Consider the following 22727-nt stretch of genomic DNA (forward strand, 5'->3'; position numbering starts at 1 on the left):
ACGTGCTTCTAGTTTGCTACTGTAAGACCACAATGAATGAAGACGGATTCTTTCCAGGGTTACTGATGGGTAGAGTCAGAGCCTGAGGTACGACTTGATTGGGTTCTGGTCCACAAGTTGCTGGTTCCCCATATCTGATGTAAACTCAAATTTTGGGACTGCCTTCAGATTGCTCCTTAACGTATTTTAAATTTTCACATTTTTTGTGAATAAATAAATTAAATCACATTTTATGCATGTTATAAGGATGTCCTCATGCGTATCAGTGACCCTAAGCGACTAGTCCCCCTTTTACCGGCTCTGGCAGCTTGTCCCACAGCAGAGGCCTTAGCCCTTTAAGTCTGAACGAGAGGCCCCGCCCCAGACCCGGCGCCCCGCCCCACCCGCTGGAGTCCGCTGCCGCCGCTCATTCCTACGCGCGCCCCGCCCTCCCCAGCTGTGCACTCTCGGTCCAGCTGTGCTCGCACGTCGGGAGTCCAGCCATGTCCGACGAGAGAGAGGTAGCCGAGGCGGCCACTGTGGTGGTGGCGGCTGCCGAGGCAGGGGCCCGGGAAGACGTTTCTTCGCAGCCCCCGAAAGCTGAGGTAACCAGCGATCCGCAGCCGCCCGCGGCCTCTGAAGGAGCGGCCGCCGCCTCGCCGCCGCCGCTGCGCTGCCTGGTGCTCACTGGCTTCGGCGGCTATGACAAGGTGAAACTGCAGAGCCGGCCGGCCGCGCCCCCGGCTCCGGGGCCTGGTCAGCTGACGCTGCGCGTCCGGGCCTGCGGGCTCAACTTTGCAGACCTCATGGCCCGGCAGGGGCTGTACGACCGGCTGCCACCGCTGCCCCTCACTCCCGGCATGGAGGGTGCGGGCGTCGTGATCGCCGTGGGCGAGGGAGTCAACGACCGCAAGGTGAGCGGGCCAGTGCAGGGTAGGGAGGGGCTGCGCAGGCCACTGGGCAGTGGGCACGAGTGGGCGGGCGCCGGGGGTGTGGCAGGGCGGGGGAAACTGGCACGGATCTGGGTGGACAGGCATGGAAGACGCAGGAAAGAAACTTAGGTTTTCAGGATCTTGGAGAAAGGAATTTATTGGCGGGGGGGAGAGTTATCGCCGCTTCCCCAACCATTTCTAGTTGCCATAAGTGGCGTTGGGCAGGGTGGTGGGGGGGAGACAATAAGGTGCTGATGCGCATGCGCACGACCTGCCCGCTCTCCCCCCCCCCCACACACACACACACACTAAAACCACACCTATACCCCTACCCACCAAATACTCCCTGGGTAATTGTGGTCTGTGACCCTGAGTGACGGTTAGCGTCCCCTTTTCCAGAGGGAGCTTGAGGCTGTGTAGTCGAGGCTGGGCGGGGGCGCAATGACCGTGCCAGAGCCCTAGTCACATGCAGCCCCGTGGTCTGTGGGGGTGTGAGGCGGCCCCTCCCCGAGCGGGGCCAAGGAGGAGGCCACACCTATCATGGAATAGTGGGAGCCTTGCTCCCCCACCGCCAGGAGCCATCCACTGCCAGTCTGGTCTTGGGTGGAGGAGATGGGATTGGGTCTCCCGATCTTTGTCTTGAGCTCTCTGTCTCATGACTGCAATATCTTCTGTGACTCAGCCCGCTGGCCAGGACCCTGAGCTGCCCTGGGGAACTTCCAGGCAAAAACTCTTCTGCCTTCCTTGGGGACCCCTCACCTCAGAAAGCCCCGGTGGGACCCATTTGGGTAGGGAGGTGTGGCACCGTGAGCAGGTTGGCCCAGCTCTGCCGGTCTGTTTCTCCTTTTCATTTATCATTAATCTTGGCTATAACCCCGGACACTAGAGACTTCCATGTGACCAACCGTTTGAAAAACCTGGGGTGACAAATCATGTGTTTAGGGGTTTCTTTTCAAATCTTGTGTGAGAAGCAGATATATCCTTCCTATTGTCTGACCTAGATTTTTTTGGGTTTATTGTACATAGCCCTTAAAGGGTTTCTCCTTGAATTTAGTTGTGGCCCCACCCTCACCCTGACTTCTGAATAACCCCACTCCTGAGAAAGTGCTAAGAGGAATTTGGGGAGAGGGGGTTGTCATTCATGTTACTGCTGAAGGCCACACACCTATTCTCCCCTACCCACCCACTTTCCGCCTGATAAATACAGGATATCCTGACCAGGGCAGAATCTGATGTAAGAGCCTGGATTCTGTGGGGAGGGCCCTACCTCCCTCCTGAGGTCTCGGTGGCTGGGGAGGGATCAGGGCCCTGACCTGTGATGGTTTAAGGGTGAGGCATGAGTCAGGCTAAGGGAGACTTCTTCTGGGCCAAATCTGAGACTGGCCACCACCCGGAATGGCTGTTGCACTGTTCCCAGCTCTCCTAGGACTTGTTAGACCTGAGTCCTGGGATGGAGGGCTTTGTTCCCCAGATCTCATTCAGGCCACAACTTTGGGGGGGGCGGGAATCCTAGCCTACCCTTAGTTCTCCTCTTCAGTGGAGTATGGGGACTTGAAGACATGAAAAAGGGCCTGTGGCCAGTGGTGCTTTCCTATTATCCCGACACTCAGGAGGCTGAGGTAGGAGGATCAGAAATTTGAGACCAATCAGGGCAACTTAGCAAGACCTTGTGTCAAAATAGAAAATAAAAAGGACTGGGAATGTATGTCAGTGGTAGAAAACCCCTGGGTTCAATCCCTGACACCACAAAAATTAAATAATTTTAAAAGGAAGAGTAAAAGGGTATGTGTGTATGGGAGTCCCATTTCCTTTCCTCATAGATCCTAAATCTTTTTTTTTTTTTTTTTTTGGTGCGGGGGGGGGGCGGGGGGGGATTGCTGGGGATTGAACCCAGGGCCTGTGCTTGCTAGGCAAACACTCTACCACTTGAGCGATCTCCCCAGCCCTTTAAGTATTCTTAATGTACAGATGCCCATCATTCCTGGCAGGAACAAAGACAGATCTGGATTGTTCTGGAACAATACCCACACCTCTGTCTCCATGCTCTTCAGAGAGCCAGGAGAGGCTCTTCTTTCACCTGAAGACTGACCCCTAGTCCTTGCCCTTCCCTTGACCCTTGGCCCTGGTAAACTGAAAGGACTCTTATCTTTGTACCCTTTCCCTCCTACAAAGTGGCTTTCATGCAAGTGGCTGAGAATGGGAGAAAACACCTTTTCCTGGTGGCTAGGATGGCTTGTTATTCCTTATGCATTGCCCCTCCCACACGATCTCTGGGTTGAAGGTGTTTTCTGAGCCTGTAATACTGGCTCAAATACAACTTTTAATGAACCATACCCAGCCCTAAACACTCAGAGACATTTACCTGTGCTTTGGCAAGGTCCTTACCACATGCTGCCCTCTTCCTTCAGTTATTTGTGTGACTTCCCCTTCTGCTGTTATTATTGTTGTTAGTTAACATTACCAAGTGTTTATAATGTGCTAGACATTGTGCTAAAAGTCCCTGAGTTTTTTCCATTTAATTCTCATCACTCCCCTACTTTGCAGTAAGAAAACTGGTTAAATAATTTTTGTTTGTCCAAGATCACACTACCAGTAAACAGTGGAATCCACTTTTGTAACCAAAAGCAGTTTGATCTCTTCAACAGTACTCATGCTGCCCTAACTGTAATCCTCTTGCGTTTGGAGCTCTTACACAATAATTAAGCGCATGATCTATAAAATGGAGATAAGGATAGTGTCTGCCTCAAAATTGATGTAGGGGGTTAATTGGATGCTCATATATAAAGCTTAGGGAATAGGGCCTGGGCCTCCATAAGCACTCAGTAAAGGCTGGTTCTTGTTGTTGTTGATAATGTTGTTATTATTACCATGACTTCTTTTGCTGTTTCTACTGCTATTTCATCTCAAAGAAGATGGCTGAGTACATAGTAGAAGGTCAGTAAATCACCTTAGGTGAATTAATTATCAACTGAATACTGCTGTTCTCCCATTCTTCCAGGCAGGGGATCGGGTGATGGTGCTGATCAGGTCTGGGATGTGGCAGGAGGAGGTGACTGTGCCCTCAGCCCAGACCTTCCTGATGCCTGAGGCCATGACCTTTGAGGAAGCAGCTGCCTTGCTGGTTAATTACATCACAGCCTACATGGTCCTCTTTGACTTCGGCAATTTAAGGCCTGGCAACAGCGTCTTGGTACACATGGCTGCAGGTGACAGGTCCTTTCTGTTTTCCCCTTTCCTTACCAGATTTTCCTTCCAGGCCCCTTTCTGCGGTCTGTCTGGTTTGTTGTCATGGCAACACCAGGCTGCCTTGGCCTGTGGTGCCCAGAGGCCTCTGCAGTATAGTTGCCATGGTAACATTCAGGCATCAGGACCAGCCTAGTATCCTTAGCAACGTGCACTCACCCCATACCTTCTCCTCTCCAGTCACCCTCCCTCAATTCTTAATTATGGAAATTGGGCATGGGCCCCAAAGTGAATCTAGGCACAATGAAAGTGATGGACTGACTGGGTCCTTGGGAGACTAGTATGAAGAATAGTTAGTGACCAGGTGACTCCATTCCATACCCACTTCTGGGTGGGTTTTTGTTTTGTTTTGGGGGGTCAGTGGACCTTTATTTTATTTATTTATTTATACATAAGAGAATTGAACCTAGTGCCTCAAACATGCTAGGCAAGTGCTCTATCACTGAGCTACAACCCCAGCCCTCTTCTGGGTGTCTTGCTGCAGGTGGTGTGGGTATGGCAGCTGTGCAGTTGTGCCGTACAGTGGAGAATGTGACAGTGTTCGGAACAGCCTCAGCCAGCAAGCATGAGGTGCTGAAGGAGAATGGGGTCACACACCCCATTGACTACCACACAACTGACTATGTGGATGAGATCAAGAAGATCGCCCCTAAAGGTAGGGGGTCAGGGTATGGGAGTGGGTAGGACATCACAAGAAAGGAAGGTCTTTAGATCTGTGAATCCTAATGCTGTTCCTGGATCCCCCTACTCTGTGACAGGAGTGGACATCGTCATGGACCCTTTGGGTGGGTCAGATACTGCCAAGGGCTACAACCTCCTCAAACCCATGGGCAAAGTTGTCACCTATGGTGAGTTAGTGGGCCAGAGATGGAGAGGGTGTTAGGGGCAGGAGGGTGGAGTGGGTCTGATTAGTGGGAAGTTGAGATGAGTCTAGGGCTTTTGAATGAAGAAGGGGCAGAGACTTGGGAGCTCTATAGAGAGATCAGGGTTACACTCAGATTGCTGCCTGCTGGGTGCCAGCTACTTTCATTCTCTTGCAGCTTTTCATGTGAGTCATAGTAAATCATGTGTTCTCTCTGTGCTCCTGTTTGGGGCCTACTCCTGATACAAAACCAGCCAGTCTGCCTTCCTTCTGTCTTCCCCTGCTGGGCTTCTTGGGCGAGCTAGATTTTCATTTTAAAAAACTACTGCACACAAAAGATACAAGACCAGGGATGCAGTTCAGTGGTAGAACACTGGCCCAGCATGCATAGGGTCCTGAATTTGATCCCTAACACTGAATTTAAAAAAAAAAAGGTATTCCCAGCACCCAAAAAAAAAAAAAAAAAAAAAAAAAAAAGGAAATACAGAGATTAGTTTTTGAGTGAGCTAGAGTTGGTTTGGGCCACGTAAGCAAAAGTAAGGGATTATCCTGTCACTCTCTGGCAATGGTGTGGAGAACAGCAAGAATACAGGGACAGATGAGCATGGATTCACACATTCGGGAATATGCCTGGCACTTGGATCACAGGCCCTGTCACTCCACCCCTCAGGAATGGCCAACCTGCTGACAGGCCCTAAGCGGAACCTGATGGCGCTAGCCCGCACATGGTGGAATCAATTCAGTGTGACAGCTCTGCAGCTGCTGCAGGCCAACCGGGCTGTGTGTGGCTTTCACCTGGGCTACCTGGAAGGTGAGGTAGAGCTGGTCAGTAATGTGGTGACCCGCCTTCTGGCTCTGTACAACCAGGGTCGCATCAAACCTCACATCGACTCTGTCTGGCCCTTTGAGAAGGTGAGTGTGGTGACCTTTCAGGGAGGCAGGGCCTGGGTGGGCCTTGTGAAGGGGTGGTCTCCAGGGAAGCGGGAGGGGACCAACTCCTTTGGTCTGTCTCTTGTGCAATGGGGGATCAGATGGGATCAGAGTCTTCTCTTCCCTTCCAGGTGACTGATGCTATGAAGCAGATGCAGGAGAAAAAGAATGTGGGCAAGGTCCTCCTGGTTCCTGGGCCAGAGAAGGAAAACTAGGGCAAGGGACTAAAGACCCTTGAGACCTGGAAAGGGAAGGGAAGGTTGGGAAGCCCCATTCTGATGACCACCAGACTCTCACATTTCATTCTCTTATCATAATGCTCTTCCCTCCCTCCCCCAAAGGTCTCTGTGGTGATGAACACTTCCAGGCCCTGTTCTTTCTCTTTGGGCAGGGCTGCCCCCTCCCCCTTCCTGCCCTCAAAGAGGTTGGGAAGTGACCACTTGGATGTCTGGGCCCTGCCAAGGGGACGGGGAGGGTCAGAGGGAGGCTGGTTGCTTCCTGCCCCCACCCTTTCCCGGGCCTGCTGTGCTGCTTTTGTGCCAAGGTTAGCCAATCCCTCCCCATCCTGTTCTGTGTACTTCCGCTTCTGCCTCATCTTCCCTCCCACCCCTGCCCCACCACCTCCCCAAAGAATTGAAATGTCAGCTCAGGATATGGGGCCAGTCTGTATAAGTCCAGAATGTCCCTGTCTCTCCCTAGTGTCCCTTTAGCCCAGGGCCAACCAGCGCCCACCTCTGGGCTTGATCAGTTCCCAACTTTGTTTTCTGTCCCCAGTTTCTTAAGCACAGTTGGATTACTTCCACTTCCAGGTTTTCTGCCATCCTTAACCAAGGCTGCCTCTTACAGCAAGGACAGGAATAGACCCATGCCCCTAGATCATGACTCTGGGAGGGAGACAGAGCACCCCTACCCTTCACTGAGGTCTCTGGATTTGTTCTCAGTGCCTTAGCATCGGAAAACCTGTGCTTGTGTGTGTGTGTTTAGGGGGATCCCTGTCTCTGGCTTTCTCCTTCCTGTCCTCCCCAGTGCCTTCCTTATTCTAGTGGAGCTGGGGTCTCTCTCCTCCCCAGTCCTTCAACACTGCCAAAAATCTGTGTATGTGCCAGTGGGTGGGTTGAGGGGCAACCATTAGCCTCTTGGGGTCAGGGCAAAAAGTAGCTGCCCTCCACGTGGTCTGTGCCGTGTCCTGTCTCTATCAGTCCTGGAGGAGAACAAGGCAAGAAGCTTTAACAGGCTGAGCTGGGAGATGCAATGTTGTGTCTTGTTCTGGGACCAAAGTGAAACTTAAAGCACATTCCCTTTGCAGTCAAGGAGGCCCCACCATCTTCCCCCAGCAGGGAGGCAGCTTTTCAGCTCAGCCCCAAACTTTGTTTACATAGTGGGGAGATGGAGCAGGAAAATGAAGGGGGGTAGTTAGGATCTGGGCCACAGGAACTAAAGTGGGGACTTCCTGGGGAGGGGATAACTCCCTCTGCTCACTGAGCTGGCATTAGGGAGGATTATTGCCCCAACCATTGCTAATGGGGGGGGGGGGGGGGGGGGGGGAATCAGCCTCTTCCTTGTCTAAACGAGGCCTAAATGTGGGAAGTGCCATTTCTGCTTTTATGTACTCCACCCCATTACCGCAGCTGCCTTTGTGTTTGTGTCAATAAAAAGCCAAACCCTGCGTCCTTGACATTGCCTTAGAATGGAGGGGAAAGAGAACTCCTGGAAGGCCAGTGCTGATGGCAGAAGGTCAGCGTTTTTCCCTCCTACAGTCTCCCTTCCATACCCAAATCAGGTTTCCTTTCCTGAATGAAATGAGGAAGGACATCATGCCAAGCAGGCACTTTTACTCTTCCCTGGCACAATTCACAATGTGTAATCCCTGCTCCCTGTCAGTAAACGGAAAGATCTCTTTTGTGCCCCACTGGTTGGAGAACCTAGCCTGACTCAGAGGCGAAGACTGCCAGGCCCTGCTGTCCTGGGGGCACAACTGTCAGGGCCTCCACCTCTCCACCCCCACGAGTGGGCTTCTGGAAGTGAATCTCCAAAACGTCATGCATCTCTGGGCCATCCAGGACATCGGGAATGTTGAGTACCAGTACTGAGTGGGACACTGGCTGGGATCTGATCTGAAAAATAAGCCAGGAGATGGTAAAGACTCATAAAGGGCTGGGGGCAGAGACTGGGGCAGCAGGTTCCCTGTGAGAGTATGGAAGGGTCAGGATAGTGGTAGGTAAGGTCAGTGGCATTTAGAGCCTCTGATCCTTGGGCAGGTTTCTGACAGACAAACAGGTTACGTGGTGCAGCCCCCATCCTCCACCTTCCCACTTACCTCAGCCTTCTGGATCTCCCCACTCACATAGGGAAAGACTCTCAGTGGAACCTGCTGCCTTCCCAATGGCACTTTGAACTGGCCAATCTGGCATAGGTTCTGGGCCACTGTGGGGAACAAAGAGGGGTGGATCTTTACCATCAAGCCCTCTCCTCTTCCATGACCCCATGCACACTGAACTCTAATCTCCCTGCAGTAGGCCCTTACCTTCTTTCTTAGCGAAACCCAGCACAACACTCCCTTGCAACAGTTCCCGAGTCTCCACGTCCCCACCCCCATTCCTGGTTTTGCCAAAGAAGATTTCCAGTTTGTCCAGCAGCTCCTCTTCACTCAACCCGAGTTCAGCAGGAAATCCACTAACCAGTACCCTCTGTTCATTCCTCTGGCTGGACACCTAGGAAGAGACAGGAGGGAGTGATCCCAGACACAATCCACTTCTTGGAGCCCAGGTACAGCACACCCTTTGCATGTCCCAGAACCTTGTCATTCTGTCACCTGGATGTTGGTTACCATGGGTAGCTCCAAGGGTTGGACCTCTACCCGCAGCCAGCACTCCTCCATGTCAATCTTATGTTCCTTTTGTTGAAGCACCTGCTTAGCCACTGAGTGACAGGGAGAACACAATCAATACAAGGAAACCTCCCCCCAGCCTGTCTCCTGAGGTTCCCCCCAAGTTCACCTTTGGGGTCATCGAAGGTGACCAGAGCAGAGCCTCCAGGCAGAGGGCAGCAGATACGCATGTTGGAAATTAAAGACTTGGGCACTTGTCTGCCCTGCTTAGTGTGTCCTCGGAACACCAAGGGAACTTCTGGTACAGGAAATGGGATCTGGAAGTAGAGGAAGGGAAGCTGATACATCCTGCAAGGGTAAGAGAGGTCCCCAATCCCTCCTAGGTGGAAGGTGCCGCCAGTTCAATTTGATTGATAGAGCTGAATACATTTACTGAAAGAAGAGTTGGATTGATGAGTGGATGAACACAACTCAGGCCCATTCTGGGCACTTTACATACAAGATCTTAGTTTGTTCTCACACAAAGCTGAGAGGTAGGTAGTTCTACTTTACAGTTGAGAATACTGAGGTTCAGAGAGTTCAAGTAACACATCTGACATCACACAGCAAGAAAGTGGCAAGTCCCAAAGTAAATAATTCCCCAGCTCTTTTCTACCAGACTGCATGTCATCTCCCTGCTTACCTTGTCTTTGGGAGAATTCCTGAGCTCCCTTTTTAGCTGCTGCAACTCCTGCAGTCTCATCTTTAGTCTGGTCTGCTCCTTCTGAAGGGTGCAGAGGGTCTATTGGAACAGAAGGGAACAAGCAGCTAGCCACCTGCCTTTCCAGAGAATAAGCAAGTCCAGGAGAAGAGGATCCCCTTCTGTATTCTCCAGAAGCAGACATGATGATTGACTTCAGAACAACCCAAATCCTTTACGTTGCCCCGGGATGGCACACTCCACCTGGTCATGACTAGTCTCAGTTGCTTTAGGAAGGCTGGAGCATTGCAGCAGCCATGGCTGGTTTGTTACAGCAGATCTAGAGCTTAAAAAACACTAATCAAGCCGGGCACGGTGGTGCACACCTGTAATTCCAGTGTCTCAGGAGGCTGAGGCAGGAGGATCCGCGAGTTCAAAGCCAGCCTAGCAAAAGTGAGAGACTAAGCAATTCAGTGAGACTCTGTTTCTAAATAAAATGCAAAATAGAGCTGGGGATGTGGCTCAGTGGCCAAGAACCCTGAGTGCAATCTCTGGTATCAGAACAACAACAACAACAAAACACACACACACAAACAAACTATCAAAAACCACTAGTCAGGCTCCTGCTATGAGACACTGGGCTGTAACACAGGGCACTGGAAGTTAAGGGTCCAGGCCTGGGGCCTATACCAAACTACCTAAGACAGTTAATGCACAGTCACTGTGAAGGTCAGCAGGAGTTTAGAGGAAGCAGTCCTGAAGGGATTAACACAGCAAGGAAGGCCTCTAGGATGAGTGGAGGCTGAGTTACAAAATGTCATAATACTATTTGCTAACTTTTTTGGGGGGGTGGGGCTAGGGATTGAACCCCAGGGTTTGCACATGCAAAGCACACATTCTACCACTGAGCTGTACTCCCAGCCTATTGGCTATTTTTTACTAAACACATTACAATATGTTAGGCACTGAGCTAAGCCTTTTGTGTGGATATTTCTCAATTCTCATGACAGCCCTATGAGATAGATACCCTTTTATCCTTATTTTACAAACAAGAAAACTAAAATTCAGGTTAAATGGCTTGCCCAAACTCATTTGGCCCAAGGCAGTCTGATTCCAGGTTACTCTCCCAACCAGTGCTGTACAGTGAAGAAATCAAGCCCAGAGCCAGGAGAAATTTACATATCTCCTAGCTTGTCCTTTAACTGCAACTCTTTCCATGTGCCAACCAGCCTTTCAGGCTGATGTGACTTGGAGTGGGTCCAGAGAGAGAGCTGACAGCATAGGCAGGGAAATGACACCAGGGATACGAATAAATACACCTTTGTTTGTGGGCTGGAATAGACACTGACTGGTGGAGTTCACACTGTGGTTAAGGAAGCCTGATAAGGTCAGCTCAGAGAAGGGTGAGCTTGCTTGGAAAGATGAGACTCTGTCCTGGTCACCTCTGTATCCCCAGTCCAGAAAAGTGCCTGACACAAAAGACTTTCACTAAATATATGTTAATTGAATGCAATGAAGCAAATGAATGATAGGGTGGGAGCATGTTACATAAGGCATTGAAAAAAATTCAGTGTTTGTTTTTTTAAGTAGAGGAAAACTAGAGCTTTACCAAATTATGCTGGTTCGTGAATAGTGAAAAAGGTCCCTATTTCTATCTTTATACATTTCTAATTTACAAAGATGTTTCACTGGGTGTGGTGGTATATTCCTTAATCTCAGGTACTTAGGAGGCTGAAGCAGGAGGATTACAAGTTCAAGGCCAGTCTCAGCAATTTAGCAAAACCCTGTCTCAAAATAAAATAAATAAATAAATAAATAAAGGCTGAGAGATGGAGCTCAGTGGCAGACCACTCCTGGGTTCAATCCCCAGTACCAAAAAAAAAAAAGACTCCTTGGAGTCTTGCCTTATTTAGCAGAGGGCAATGAATAATGCCAAGATTTTGGACCTATGGGTCCTGGGTTTGGAAGAATGCCATTGACCCAGCAGGCAAGGGAAGTGTGCCAGTGGCTATTAAGGACCTCATATGAGTCAAGAATAGTCAGATTTATTCATATATCATAAAACTTACTGGCCTGGGGGTATAGCTCAGTGGTAGAACCCTTGCCTAATATGCAGTGGGATTTGATCCCTCTGCACTGCAAAGACCAAAACACAAATAAATAAAAACAAAACAAAATGGTAACAGCTTGCTTTTCTTTGTTCTTTTTTTGCAGTAATGGGATTGAATCCAGAGGTGCTTTACCACTGAGCAGCCTACATTCCTAACCCTTTCTTTACTTTGAGATGGTCTCATTAAGTTTCCTAAGGACCTCACTAAATTACTGAGGCTGGCCCTGAACTTGCAATCCTCCTGAATTGCTGGGATTACAGGCATGCACCACTGCACCCTGATACAAAGGTCTTTTAAGGGAACAGTTTTAAACTGAGCGTGGTGGCAGATGCCTGCAATCCCAGCCACTGAGGAGGCTGAGGCAGGAGAATTGCAAGTTAGAGGTCAGTCTGGTCAATTTAGCAAGATCCTGTCTAAAAAAAAAAGTGTGGGGATGTAGCTCAGTAATAAAACACCATTGGGTTCAATCCCCAGTATACCCCCCAGAAAAAAAGTAAAAAGGAATGATGGGATGTGGCTCAGTGGTAGTGTATCCCTGGGTTCAGTCTCCAGCATTGCAAAACAACAATTTTAACAAGAGGTGGGACTGAGGTGGGCTGAGTCAAGGTTGTCCTGGGGAGCTGGGGTTCTGAAAAGAGTGTCAATAACAAACACATTGAGCACTCAGTATGAGCTATGCTAGGCAGGAGGCTAAATGTTTCCTGTATTAATTTATGGGTTATCTAGTCTAATTCTTATTTTTTTTTAAACCAAACTTAATAGTGTAATTCTTTTTTATTTTTAATTACTTGTTACTGGGGATTGAACCTTGTATATGCTAAGTTGCTAGAGGTAAGTACTCTACATTACATTCCTCAGTCCCACCCCTTTCCTTCCTTTCTTTCTTTTTAAAAACTTTTTTTTTTTTTTTTTTTTTATCTTTTGGTGCTGGGAATTGCAACCAGTGTGCTTTACCACTGAGTGATTCATTTCACCCCTTTTTTTATTCTGAGACAGGGTCTCACTAAGTTGCTGAGAACCTTGATAAATTGTTGAGGTTGGCCTTGAACTTGTGATCCTCCTGCCTCAACCTCCTGAGCCTCTGGAATTACAGGCATGTACCACCATGCTTGGCTCTCATTCTCATCTTATAGGTGAGGAAATGAGAATTAGACCGTATAGTTTATATTATTATTATTATTATTATTATTATTATTTTGCATTGCTGGGAATGAGCCCAGGGCCTCGCACATTCTTGGGCAAGTGCTCTATCACTGAGCTACATACCCAGCCCTACAATATAAACTTACTACATCTAATGATTTGCCCAGGGCAACATAATTTGAACAAATCAGGATTCGAAATCAACCAGACTGGTTCCTGAGCCTGTGATTTTTTTTCAAGGGCAAATGAAAAATTCCCAAGGGACAGATCTCTTTATGTGTAAACAAATAGGGTAGTATCAGGAAAGACTGAAAAAAATGAGAGGGGGTGAGATTCACTCATTCATTCAACAGTGGTTATTTATTTATTTTCAGACTGGGAACTGAACCTAGGGTCACTTTACCACTGAGATACTTCCCAGCCCTCCAGCCCTTTTAATTTTCTTATTAAATTTTTTTTTTTTTTTTTGGATAGTGCTGGAAATTGAATTCAGGGTTTTGCATACACTAAGCTACATCCCCAACTCCCTTTTTATTTTTTATTTTGAGACAGGGTCCTACAAGTTGGGTAGGAACTTAATAAATTGATGAGACTGGCCTTGAACTTGTGAACCTCCTGCTTCAAGTTCCCAAGTTGTTGGGAATATAGGGGTACAACATCATGCCAAATTCAACAGTGGTTACAGAGTGTCTATTGTATATCAGGGACTGTGCTAATTACTGGCAACCAATGCCAAGCAGGGTACGCAGGGCCCAGTCCTCACAGGGCTTAGTCTAGTAAGACCAAGGGCATCATGAGTCAGAGGGAAGTTGAACTCTCAGAGCGGGGACACTTCTTCCTGATCCTGGAGAGGGCCAGTGTTTAGGTTGATATGAAAATATTATATGGGGTATTTGGGGATCTTTGGGAATAGGGCATTACTCATCATGGCAGTTCTTATTTGGGTCATAGGACCCTATGAGTATCTAAAGAAAAGTATGGAGTCTCTAGCCCAGCACGGTGGTGCACATCTGTAATCCCAGCAATTTGGGAAACTGAGGCAGGAGGATCATAATTCAAGCCCAGCCTCTACAATTTAACAAGATCACATTTCAAAACAAAAAATTAAAAGGGCTAGGGAATGTAACTCAGTGGTACAGTGTCCCTGAGTTCATACCAGGAAAAAAAAAAAAAAAAGTATGGATTCTCTTACAGAAATACACATATTCATACAAGAAATTCACAAGATCAAGACTTGCTGGTTGGGAGAGGTAATCCTAGCCCTGTTTCTTCCAGCCCTCCAGCAGGTCTGAGATGAGCAGGTTCCCAGGCAAGAGAAGAGCCCGTCTGTTTCCCCCAACCTGTCACCCTGCTTCTTACTTACACTATTCATGGTCACTGATATGGGTCTGGGATCCGTTGGGTAAAAGCTGAGGCTTCAGAGCTTGGCACAGAGTGGCAGAGTCCACCACGATAAAGTTCTTATTTGTACGCTTTTAGCGGCTTTGGTTTCCTCCAGTCCCAAAGGGCTTGAAACAAACTTTCGAAGGTTCTGAATGAGGTCTTTCTGCTTCCACTTTCATTTCAGGGAAATCCTAGCCCTTGGTAGCTCACACGCCCTCTGTTGAGACTTCCCCACCCATAGGTGGAGCCTTCTTGGTGTTGAAAATTAACTTCCCAGCCATGCGCAGTGGGGCATGGCTGTAATTCCAGCGGCTTGGAGGCTGAGACAGGAGGATAAGGAAATTCAAGGCCAGCTTCGGCAATTCAGAAAGCCTCTGAATAACTTAGTTTGGCCCTGTCTCAAAATAAGAGATAAAAGGGGCTGGGGATGTGACTCAGTGGTAAATTGCCAGAGTTAAATCCCCTTCCCCTGTGCAAAAACAAAAACCCTGACTACCCAGCAATAAGGCTTCAGGGGAAGCCACCTCACAAGCAACAGCAAATGCTGGCCCCAGTCAACCATTTCCAGGTAATCTAGACAAACCAGTCAATAGAATTTTCTTTGTTCCTATTTCTCTAGACCCCTAAAACGATGATGGGCACATGCAAACATTAATAATGGTTTTTATCAATGGAGAATGCAAACAGGAGAAATCCTGTAGTTGAAGTTTACGGACTGTAATAGCAGGTGTTTGAATTGTTATGTGCCCAACATCATTCTATTTCATATGAAATAGCTCCGTGAAACCCCAAAGTTGGTTCTACTTCCCCCATTTCACAGATGAGAAAACCAAGGCAGATTTTAAACTTGCCAAAGGTCACACAGATTGATAGAACCCAGGGACACTTAACCAGAGTTACATCTCCAGCCCTTTTTGTTTTGAGACAGGGGCTAAGTAGCTTAAGAGCCTTAAGTTGCTGAGGCTGGCTTTGAACTTGTGATTCTCCTGCCTCATCCTCCTGAGTAGCTGGGGTTACAGGTGTGCACCAATGCTTGTTTATTTGTATTTTAACCAGTCCAGGGGTTTTTCTAATGCAATTACCCAGGTTAAGTGAGGTGATAATCTTTGACAAACAGGCCTATTTTTTTTTTTCAGTACTAGGGTTCAACCTAAGAACGTAGGGCCTTGTTCATGGTAGGCAAGCCTTCTACCACAGAACATTTCTGGCCCAAACAGGCCTATTTTTATTTTATTTTTTGGGGGGACCAAGGATTGAACTCAGGGGCACTCAACCACTGAGTGACATCCCTAGCCTTTTTTTGTAATTGAGACACAGGGTCTGAGGTGCTTAGCTCCTTGCTGCATTGCTGACATTGGCTTTGAACTTGTGTTCCTCCTGCCTCAACCTCCAAGCTGCTGGGATTATAGGAATGGGCCACTGTGCGTGGCCCCTAAAAGGCCTATTTTAATCCTAGTTTTATCTAGTGACTTTGAATCAGTTCAGCTAGAGAGTCAATCAGTGAAAACTGGATCAGAATTTAAAAAAAAAAAGGTAAAATGAAAAGATCTATGACCAAATTTTCTTGCACTACACAATGATGACACAACCCAGTGCCCAGGTCCCTTGAATCAATCTTTCTTGCCAGTCTTTGCCAGCCTGGCCTAGTGTGAGGGTCCCCTCATCTCCTTTAATGACTGCCCTGGGCTAAGGCCTTCATTTCTGGCCTCTAATTCTATCACCTAGAGTTCTCCAGAGTGATTTCCGTTCTAGCACGTGTCACTTGCTTGAAAATTTGTTGAAGGTTGCCAGTGGTGTGGCTTGTAATCCCAGCTATTCTGAAAGCTGATGCAAGAGGATGGCAACTTGGAGGCCAGCCTCAGCAATTTAGGGAGACACTGTTTCTATAAGAAAAAGGGCTGGAGATTTAGTTTAGGACTGTTTGCCTAGCATGCATGAGACCCTGGGTTCAATTCCCTGTACCAAACCAAAAATTCACTAGAAATGTAGATTCTAACTCACTAAGTCTCAGGCTGGACTTGGCAATCAACCCCCTGTGGTAAGGTTTCAAGTGGGGACAAGTTATGGCTCAGGTTCTCCAGATCTGTAATGTGTAGAAGCCAGGAATGCTAAGGAATTCTGTACAAGGAGTACTACCTCAACAAAAAATGCCAGGAGCTGCCTCTTTGGGGCAGTAGACCACACTTTACCTAGAGAAGGCAATCACATCGTTAAAGGATTATCAAGCAGTGGAGAGAAGTAGTCCAAGTCTCACAAAAGCAGATTTTAAAAAAAAATTTTTTTCCCACAGTTCTTCATCTACTACCCAGTTGTCTTATCCTGTGAATGTTCTCCTTTCCCCAGTCTGATAAAACATGCAGTAAGGAGCCAAAAGGTTCTTTTAAATTTTTGTTTTTAATGATGGAAATGACAACAAAAAAACATCTAAAACCGAAGCTTCTGGAAGAACCATTTGTTCTTGCCTGTCTTGTACCTAGAAAGGGGAAAAAAAGGAACAGTGATTAAGAACGGAACAGAAGACAACTCTTTCATGTACATTAGCAAAACCATAAGCCAACACATACTACCAGAGCCCACTTACCTCTCTTCAAACTTAACCTTGGCCTCCCTACGGGCCTTACGTTTAAGAGCAGGGTCTCTGAAGACATCCTTGTTGACAACAGTTTTGTCCAAGGGGATATCCACTGAGTACCTGGGGACAATGGTGCAAAGGTAGGATTAACTAGGGCTCTCACACAACCAATTCCTATTGTGATACTGGGGTGGTCAGGGTCTGATTCCATAGCGGCACTCATCAAAAACTCAAGTCAGGCATGCTGGTGCACACTTCTTTGGAAATCCTCATTTTTAATATCATTTACATGGACTCAAGTCATTGAAAAAATTTCATTCTCGACTTTCCACAACTCCTGTTTTTTTGAGCTAAGAATCACCATACTGGTCTTTTTTTTTCTTCCCCCTTTTGACTTTTAATATGGCAGTTGGTTAGGTTTCAATTTAGATCCATTTCATTCAGTATTATTCAAGTTCTGTCAACGTAGCCAGTCTCACACCACCACCAAAGCTAGGGAGCTAGCTTCCTTGATTTTGCCACATTCCAGCACTCAAGAAAGAGCTGTTTTATTTTCTAAAAAACTTTATTGGTGCTGGGGATTGAACCCACATCTTCACTAGGAAAGTACTTAATCACTGAGCTGCATCCCCAGACCCAGCCAGCTTTGCTCTTTAGGTCAGTAAACCAAGAGCAAATGGGCAGTTCTAGCAGTGAATTTCAAGACATACGCTGCTGGGCTCTGACAATTATTGTTCAGGACTATCAATTTTGTGGCAGGGGCTACAAGAGTGGGCAGGGTACTAGGGATTGAACATAGAGGTGTTTCCCCCCTAAGCTGTATCCCCAATTTTTGCGACAGGGTCTTCTAAGTTGCCAAGACTGACCTTGAACTTGTGGTGATCCTTGTGTTTCAGCCTTCCCAAGTAACTAGCACAGACATGGGCCACCATACCCAAAAGGACTCTCACTTTTCATAACCAGTGTACCAAGATAGTGTATGTTGTTCACCTGCTCACTAGCTCAGATCACTCATAGTTTAAACTATTCCATGAGTTAGTTTTCTGTTGCTCAGCAGTTCAGTGTAAAAGTAATCGGAAGATCTGCTTCTCACTGGCTTTTTGGGGGGCACTGGGAATTGAACTCAGGGCGCTTAACCACTGAGCCACATCCCCAATCCTTTTGTCTACTTTATTTAGAGACAGGGTCTCACTAAGTTGCTTAGGCTGGCTTCAAACTCATGATTCTCCTACCTCAGCCTCCAGAACCCCTGGGATTACAGGTGTGTGCCCATGCACCTGGATCTCACTGACCATTTTTGAAAGCCCCAAGTAAATTATCCTCATGGGTGGAACCATGCAAGGCAGACAGGACCCCATGCCCATGTTTATCATGGAAGACAACTTCAACAAGCTTAAGCTAACACTTGGCAAACTTTTTGTTTTGGTACCGGGAACTGAATCCAAGATGCTTTTCTACCATGGAACACACGCCCAGTACTTTTTATTTTTGACACGGGGTCTCCCTAAGTTGCTGAGGCTGGCCTCAAACACATAATCCTCATGCCTCAGCCTCCAAAGTCAATGGGATTAAAATTGTGCAGCACCAAAAAACCAAACCGAAACGAAACAAAAAAACAAACAAACAAAAAACTGTGCAGCACCATACTAGACTGGAAGATCCCAAGTTTGAGGCCAGGCTGGGCAACTATGCAAGACCCTTCTTTTCCTCAAAAAAGAAGGAAAAAATAGGCCAGTCATGCAGTTCAGTGGTAGAGTACTTGCCTAGAATGAGTGAGGCACTGGGTGTAATCCCCAGTACCATGAAAATGTGAAAATCACACTCCTTTCAATTCTTGAAATGCTCACCTTGTGGGCATGAGATGATTGTAGTTATAAACTTTCACAAAAGACTTGATCTTTGACCTTTTAGCAATTTTCTTCTTGCCCATGGCAGCTGTCACTTTGCGGGGATAGCGGTCAATTCCAGCCACCAGAGCATGACTGTAGGGACGGTCTGATGTGCCATCATCAATGTTCTAAATAAACAAGTATTACATTTGTGTTAATGGAGTGCCCATTGAGGCTCTGTGCCAGATATAGAGCATATGTAAGTGTCACAACAGCCAGACACGTGATGTGTGCAACCAGAGTACAAGGAAAACATGAAAGAGGTTACAAAAACTAAAGCCAATAAAGACTAAAATACACTGTTACTATTTTGCCTAAACACAATTTCTCTTACTTTTACAGAATTCCAATAGTAGCACTTATTATCTGTTTAGTCTTAGTAAATTACTGCAGAATTCTAAATCTTAACATTAGAAAGGAATCTTCTGTTGCATATAACAATTTTTGTAAGGCGTCCAATAAATGTAGATCACCATTATTATTTAAAGCCTCTGGTGGAGAACGTATTACGTGTTAGGTACCCACTCGTCTCACATTTGTTTTTACTTTGCATCTTTCTCTCTTAAAAGCCCTCATGCATCACCAATCCCAGCCTCCACGGTCAGCCCGGTCCGCGGATGCGAGGGGGAAGAGGCCGGCGGGGCTGATACCTTCACAATGACAGCTTTGCGTCCGGAGTAGCGTCCGGCCAGGACCAACACCACCTTCCCGGGTTTCATGAACTTGCCCATTTCTGCAGAGAGTAAGGAGAAGGGAACGCTCAAAAATTCTTAAAGCCAAAGACTCCTAAGCCCAGTTCCTAGGCCCGGAACTTCAGACTGCTCACTACCGTCTTGGCCCAAACCACTCGCAGGCACTGCTCGCAGGACGGAATCCGCTATGAAGCCACCATAGGCCTAAGGACGAAATGCAGCCGGCAATTCGGTCCGCAAGCCGCGGATGGCAGCGGATTGAAATCTCTGACCAAGATTCTACTCACCGACAGCAAACAGCCCAGCCTACAGCAGAAAGGAAGAAAGAGCACTTCCGCTAACCTTTCACCCTGCGGATAAGTGACCTCACTTCCTGTCCCGCCCCTCAGGTCTCCCCGTGGTGCTTGCGTGGTGCTAGCGTGTAGCTCAAGTTTGTAGCGTGTAGCTCAAGTTTGTAGTGTGTGTGTGTTCATTTTTTCTGAACAGAAGGTTCATAGGTTCTTATCAGGTCATCTGTAATCCACCACCCCATCTCTGCACCCGACTTGAATCAAACTTTATTACCAGCTCTAGCAGTAGACAAGAGGAAGTCGTCTTGTTAATCTAGCAGGAGCAGGGAGGGCGTGTCTTTGCGCGCTTTCTGCTCCACTATCCCCTTTGTTGTAGTTCTCTTCTCTGGCGCTAGGAGGGGACAAAGTCTGAGTCCTCTCCCCTACAGCGTCCCTGGAAGATGAAGGCAACAAAATAGGACATTCATTGGTGCCCACCGTGAGCACTATCAGGAGACAGTAGGGAGAGACGAAGATCAAACAAGAGCACTTGGCTCCAAGATTTAGAGTCTAATGATGTCAATTCCATTACTGACTAGAATAAGCATGAGGGAGGTGGAGGACGATAATATCTTGTGCCACACCAGATTAATCTATTTTTGTATATTGTGTGATTTGATCCTCAGAACAACGCTAGGAAATAAATACTATTTCCATTCTACAATCGAAGAAACTGATTTAAAGAGATTTGCGTGTGATATTGCACGCCTGTGATGCCAGCAGCACGGGAGGCTGAGCAAGGGTAGTCGCAAGTTCAAAGCTAGACTTAGCAATTTAGCTAGGCCCGGTCTCTAAATAAAACATAAAAAGTGGCTAGGGATGTCGCTCCGTGGTTCAGTACCCCTGGGGTCAATCCCCAGTACCAAAATAAAAGTGCTGAGGATATAACTAAGTGGTAAATTGTCCCCAGGTTAAATCCCTAGTTCCCCCTCCAAAAAATAAAAGATTAATGCCCAAAGTCCACATCCACAACAAGTAAGTGGTGGAGCTGGGTCTTGGACTCACAATCCAGCTCCTAAACCCATGCTATCACCATACTGAACACCTGCTCTGTGCCAGGCAAGACGCTTGGCACTTACAAAGTTTGACAGCTTTCTTAATACAACTCTGCATCTTGGGTATTTTCCTCCCATTCAGACATGAGGAAATTATGATCCAGAGAGGATCAGTTACCTACTTGGAGTTGATCCTTAATCTGGCATAGATGGGATTCAAATGTAGATCTGAACCCAAGACTAGCAGGCTCTCACACTTAATTATTTCTCACCACTGTTGGCATCATTCACTGGAGGTGTTTTCAGAATTAGAAAACACTGCTATCTTAGGTGTTCTCCAAATTAGAGAAACCTTAGTTTTTAGTTGTTGGAATACCAAAGAATTTATAGAACTCATCTTCAGCACAATGTGGGCACCTTCAAGCTCTCATCAGTTGTTGTTTTTTTGTATTGGGGAGATTTTGAGCCCAGTGGTGCTTTATCACTGAGCTATATCCCCATCCCTTTTTGAGACAGGTCTTGCTAAATTGCTGAGACTGGCATCAAACTTTTGATTCTTCTGCCTCAGCCTCCTAAGTCCCTGGGTTTATAGGGGTGCACCACCACACCATGCTGTTCATTCTCTTCTTGAGTTTCCCCAGAAATGCAATTTTCCTTGCAGCACTCAGAATCCCATTCCTATGACTTATTACCTTAATTGTGTACTTATTTTTCTATGTCTAATTAAAATCCTCAGTAGCTCAGTGGTAGAATGCCACTGGGTTCAGTCCCCAGTGCCTCCAAAAAAGAAAAATGAAAAAAGTTCCTCATTGGCTCTCTCTTCAAAATTTGAATTAACTTCTTTCCTATTTTTCCTGCAGGAAAGTTCCTATGACTCCCCTACTCTTCACATACCCTCTCAAAATACTCAAAAGCCCAACCTCTTCTAAACCCTGGGGTCTTTTCTTTCTTTCCAGGACTTTTATTCAAATCCCATCCATCCTTCAAGGCCATTTCAGAATTCTATCTGGCAGAATTAATCTCTCCTTTCTCTGTGCTCCCTCAAGAATCCAATGTGTACTTACCTTTCTTTTCTTTTCTTTTTTTTTGGTACCAGGCATTGGACTTAGGGGCACTCAACCACTGAGCCACATTCCAGCTCTATTTTGTATTTTATTTAGAGACAGGGTCTCACTGAGTTTAATGCCTTGCTTTTGCTGAGGCTGGCTCTGAACTTGAGATCCTCCTGCCTCTGCTTCCCAAGCAGCTGGGATTACAGGCATGGACCACCTCACCCTGCTGTATTTACCTTTTTTATAGTACACATCTTGGTTTGGATCAGTGGTTCTCAAAAGTATGGTTCCCTCACCAGCATCAGCATAACCCAGAAAGCTGTTAGAAATGAAACTTCTTGGCTGGGGTCAGTGGTGCATGCCTGTAATCCCTGTGGCCCCAGATGCTGAGGCAGGAGGATCTTGACTTCAAAGCGTCTCTGCAACTTCAAGGTGCTAAGCAACTCAGTGAGACCCTGTCTCTGAATAAAATACAAAACAGGGTTGGGGATGTGTCTCAGTGGTCAAGTGCCTCTGAGAAACTTCTCAGGCCCCACCTCAGAACTACTGAATAAGTCTCTTGGAGTGGAACCCAGCGATATGCATTTTTATTAAGCTCACCCAATTTTCACTTTGGTATCTCCTTTGCTAGACTGTGTTCCTAAGGGCAAGTGGTATGTAATCTTTTTTTTTTTTTTCTTTGCAGTACTTGGTTTTGAACCCAAGGGCACTCTATCACTGAGCTACATCTCAGCCCTTTTTATTTGAAGTCAGGGTTGGCTGGTCCTGAACTTGTGATCCTTCTACCTCAGCCTTCTGAGTAGATGGAATTATAGGTGTGCTCCACCACACCCAGCAGGCCCAGCACTTTTTCTTCTCATTACTCCATATCCTTATACCTGGGTTGACGGTCCCTCCTCTCCTCCTTTGTCCTGTCTCACCACAAGCACCTAGCAGATGTCTGACTGCTGGGATGCTGGCAGGACTGCCTCAGTGATAACACACCTGTAGGTTTCATGAAGAACTTAGCAGAGCATTGCCTGTCAGCATACTTCGTTGGCAGCTGAAATTCCTGTCAAATATGCAGAAAGAACTTTTTTCTCCCCAAAGTGAGGGTAAAGGGGTAGATA

The 22727-nt window shown here is 47.1% G+C and overlaps 3 protein-coding genes across 3 annotated transcripts; 1 reads left to right on the forward strand and 2 right to left on the reverse strand.

Moving 5' to 3' along the window:
• The first annotated feature begins 447 nt into the window (after nt 1-447).
• VAT1 (vesicle amine transport 1) lies at nt 448-7612 on the forward strand. Its single transcript, XM_079134007.1, has 6 exons — nt 448-893; nt 3910-4117; nt 4639-4809; nt 4913-5002; nt 5687-5928; nt 6078-7612. Exons 1-6 carry the CDS (start codon nt 483-485, stop codon nt 6159-6161), a joined length of 1206 nt encoding a protein of 401 aa, XP_078990133.1. The 5' UTR covers nt 448-482; the 3' UTR covers nt 6162-7612.
• Nucleotides 7277-14297, reverse strand: IFI35 (interferon induced protein 35). The gene is made up of 7 exons (XM_079134006.1): nt 14070-14297; nt 9456-9554; nt 8943-9090; nt 8759-8865; nt 8471-8657; nt 8264-8370; nt 7277-8060 (listed from the first exon to the last, which is right to left on the reverse strand). The coding sequence occupies exons 1-7, from the start codon at nt 14076-14078 to the stop codon at nt 7869-7871; spliced, it is 849 nt and encodes a 282-aa protein (XP_078990132.1). The 5' UTR covers nt 14079-14297; the 3' UTR covers nt 7277-7868.
• A 2165-nt stretch (nt 14298-16462) lies between these two features.
• RPL27 (ribosomal protein L27) lies at nt 16463-19537 on the reverse strand. Its single transcript, XM_079134002.1, has 4 exons — nt 19201-19537; nt 18509-18678; nt 16671-16781; nt 16463-16562 (listed from the first exon to the last, which is right to left on the reverse strand). The coding sequence occupies exons 1-4, from the start codon at nt 19279-19281 to the stop codon at nt 16514-16516; spliced, it is 411 nt and encodes a 136-aa protein (XP_078990128.1). The 5' UTR covers nt 19282-19537; the 3' UTR covers nt 16463-16513.
• Between the last annotated feature and the right edge of the window lie 3190 nt (nt 19538-22727).

The sequence above is a fragment of the Sciurus vulgaris genome, assembly GCF_902686455.1.
Source record: "Sciurus vulgaris genome assembly, chromosome: 3".
Taxonomy (NCBI): domain Eukaryota; kingdom Metazoa; phylum Chordata; class Mammalia; order Rodentia; family Sciuridae; genus Sciurus; species Sciurus vulgaris.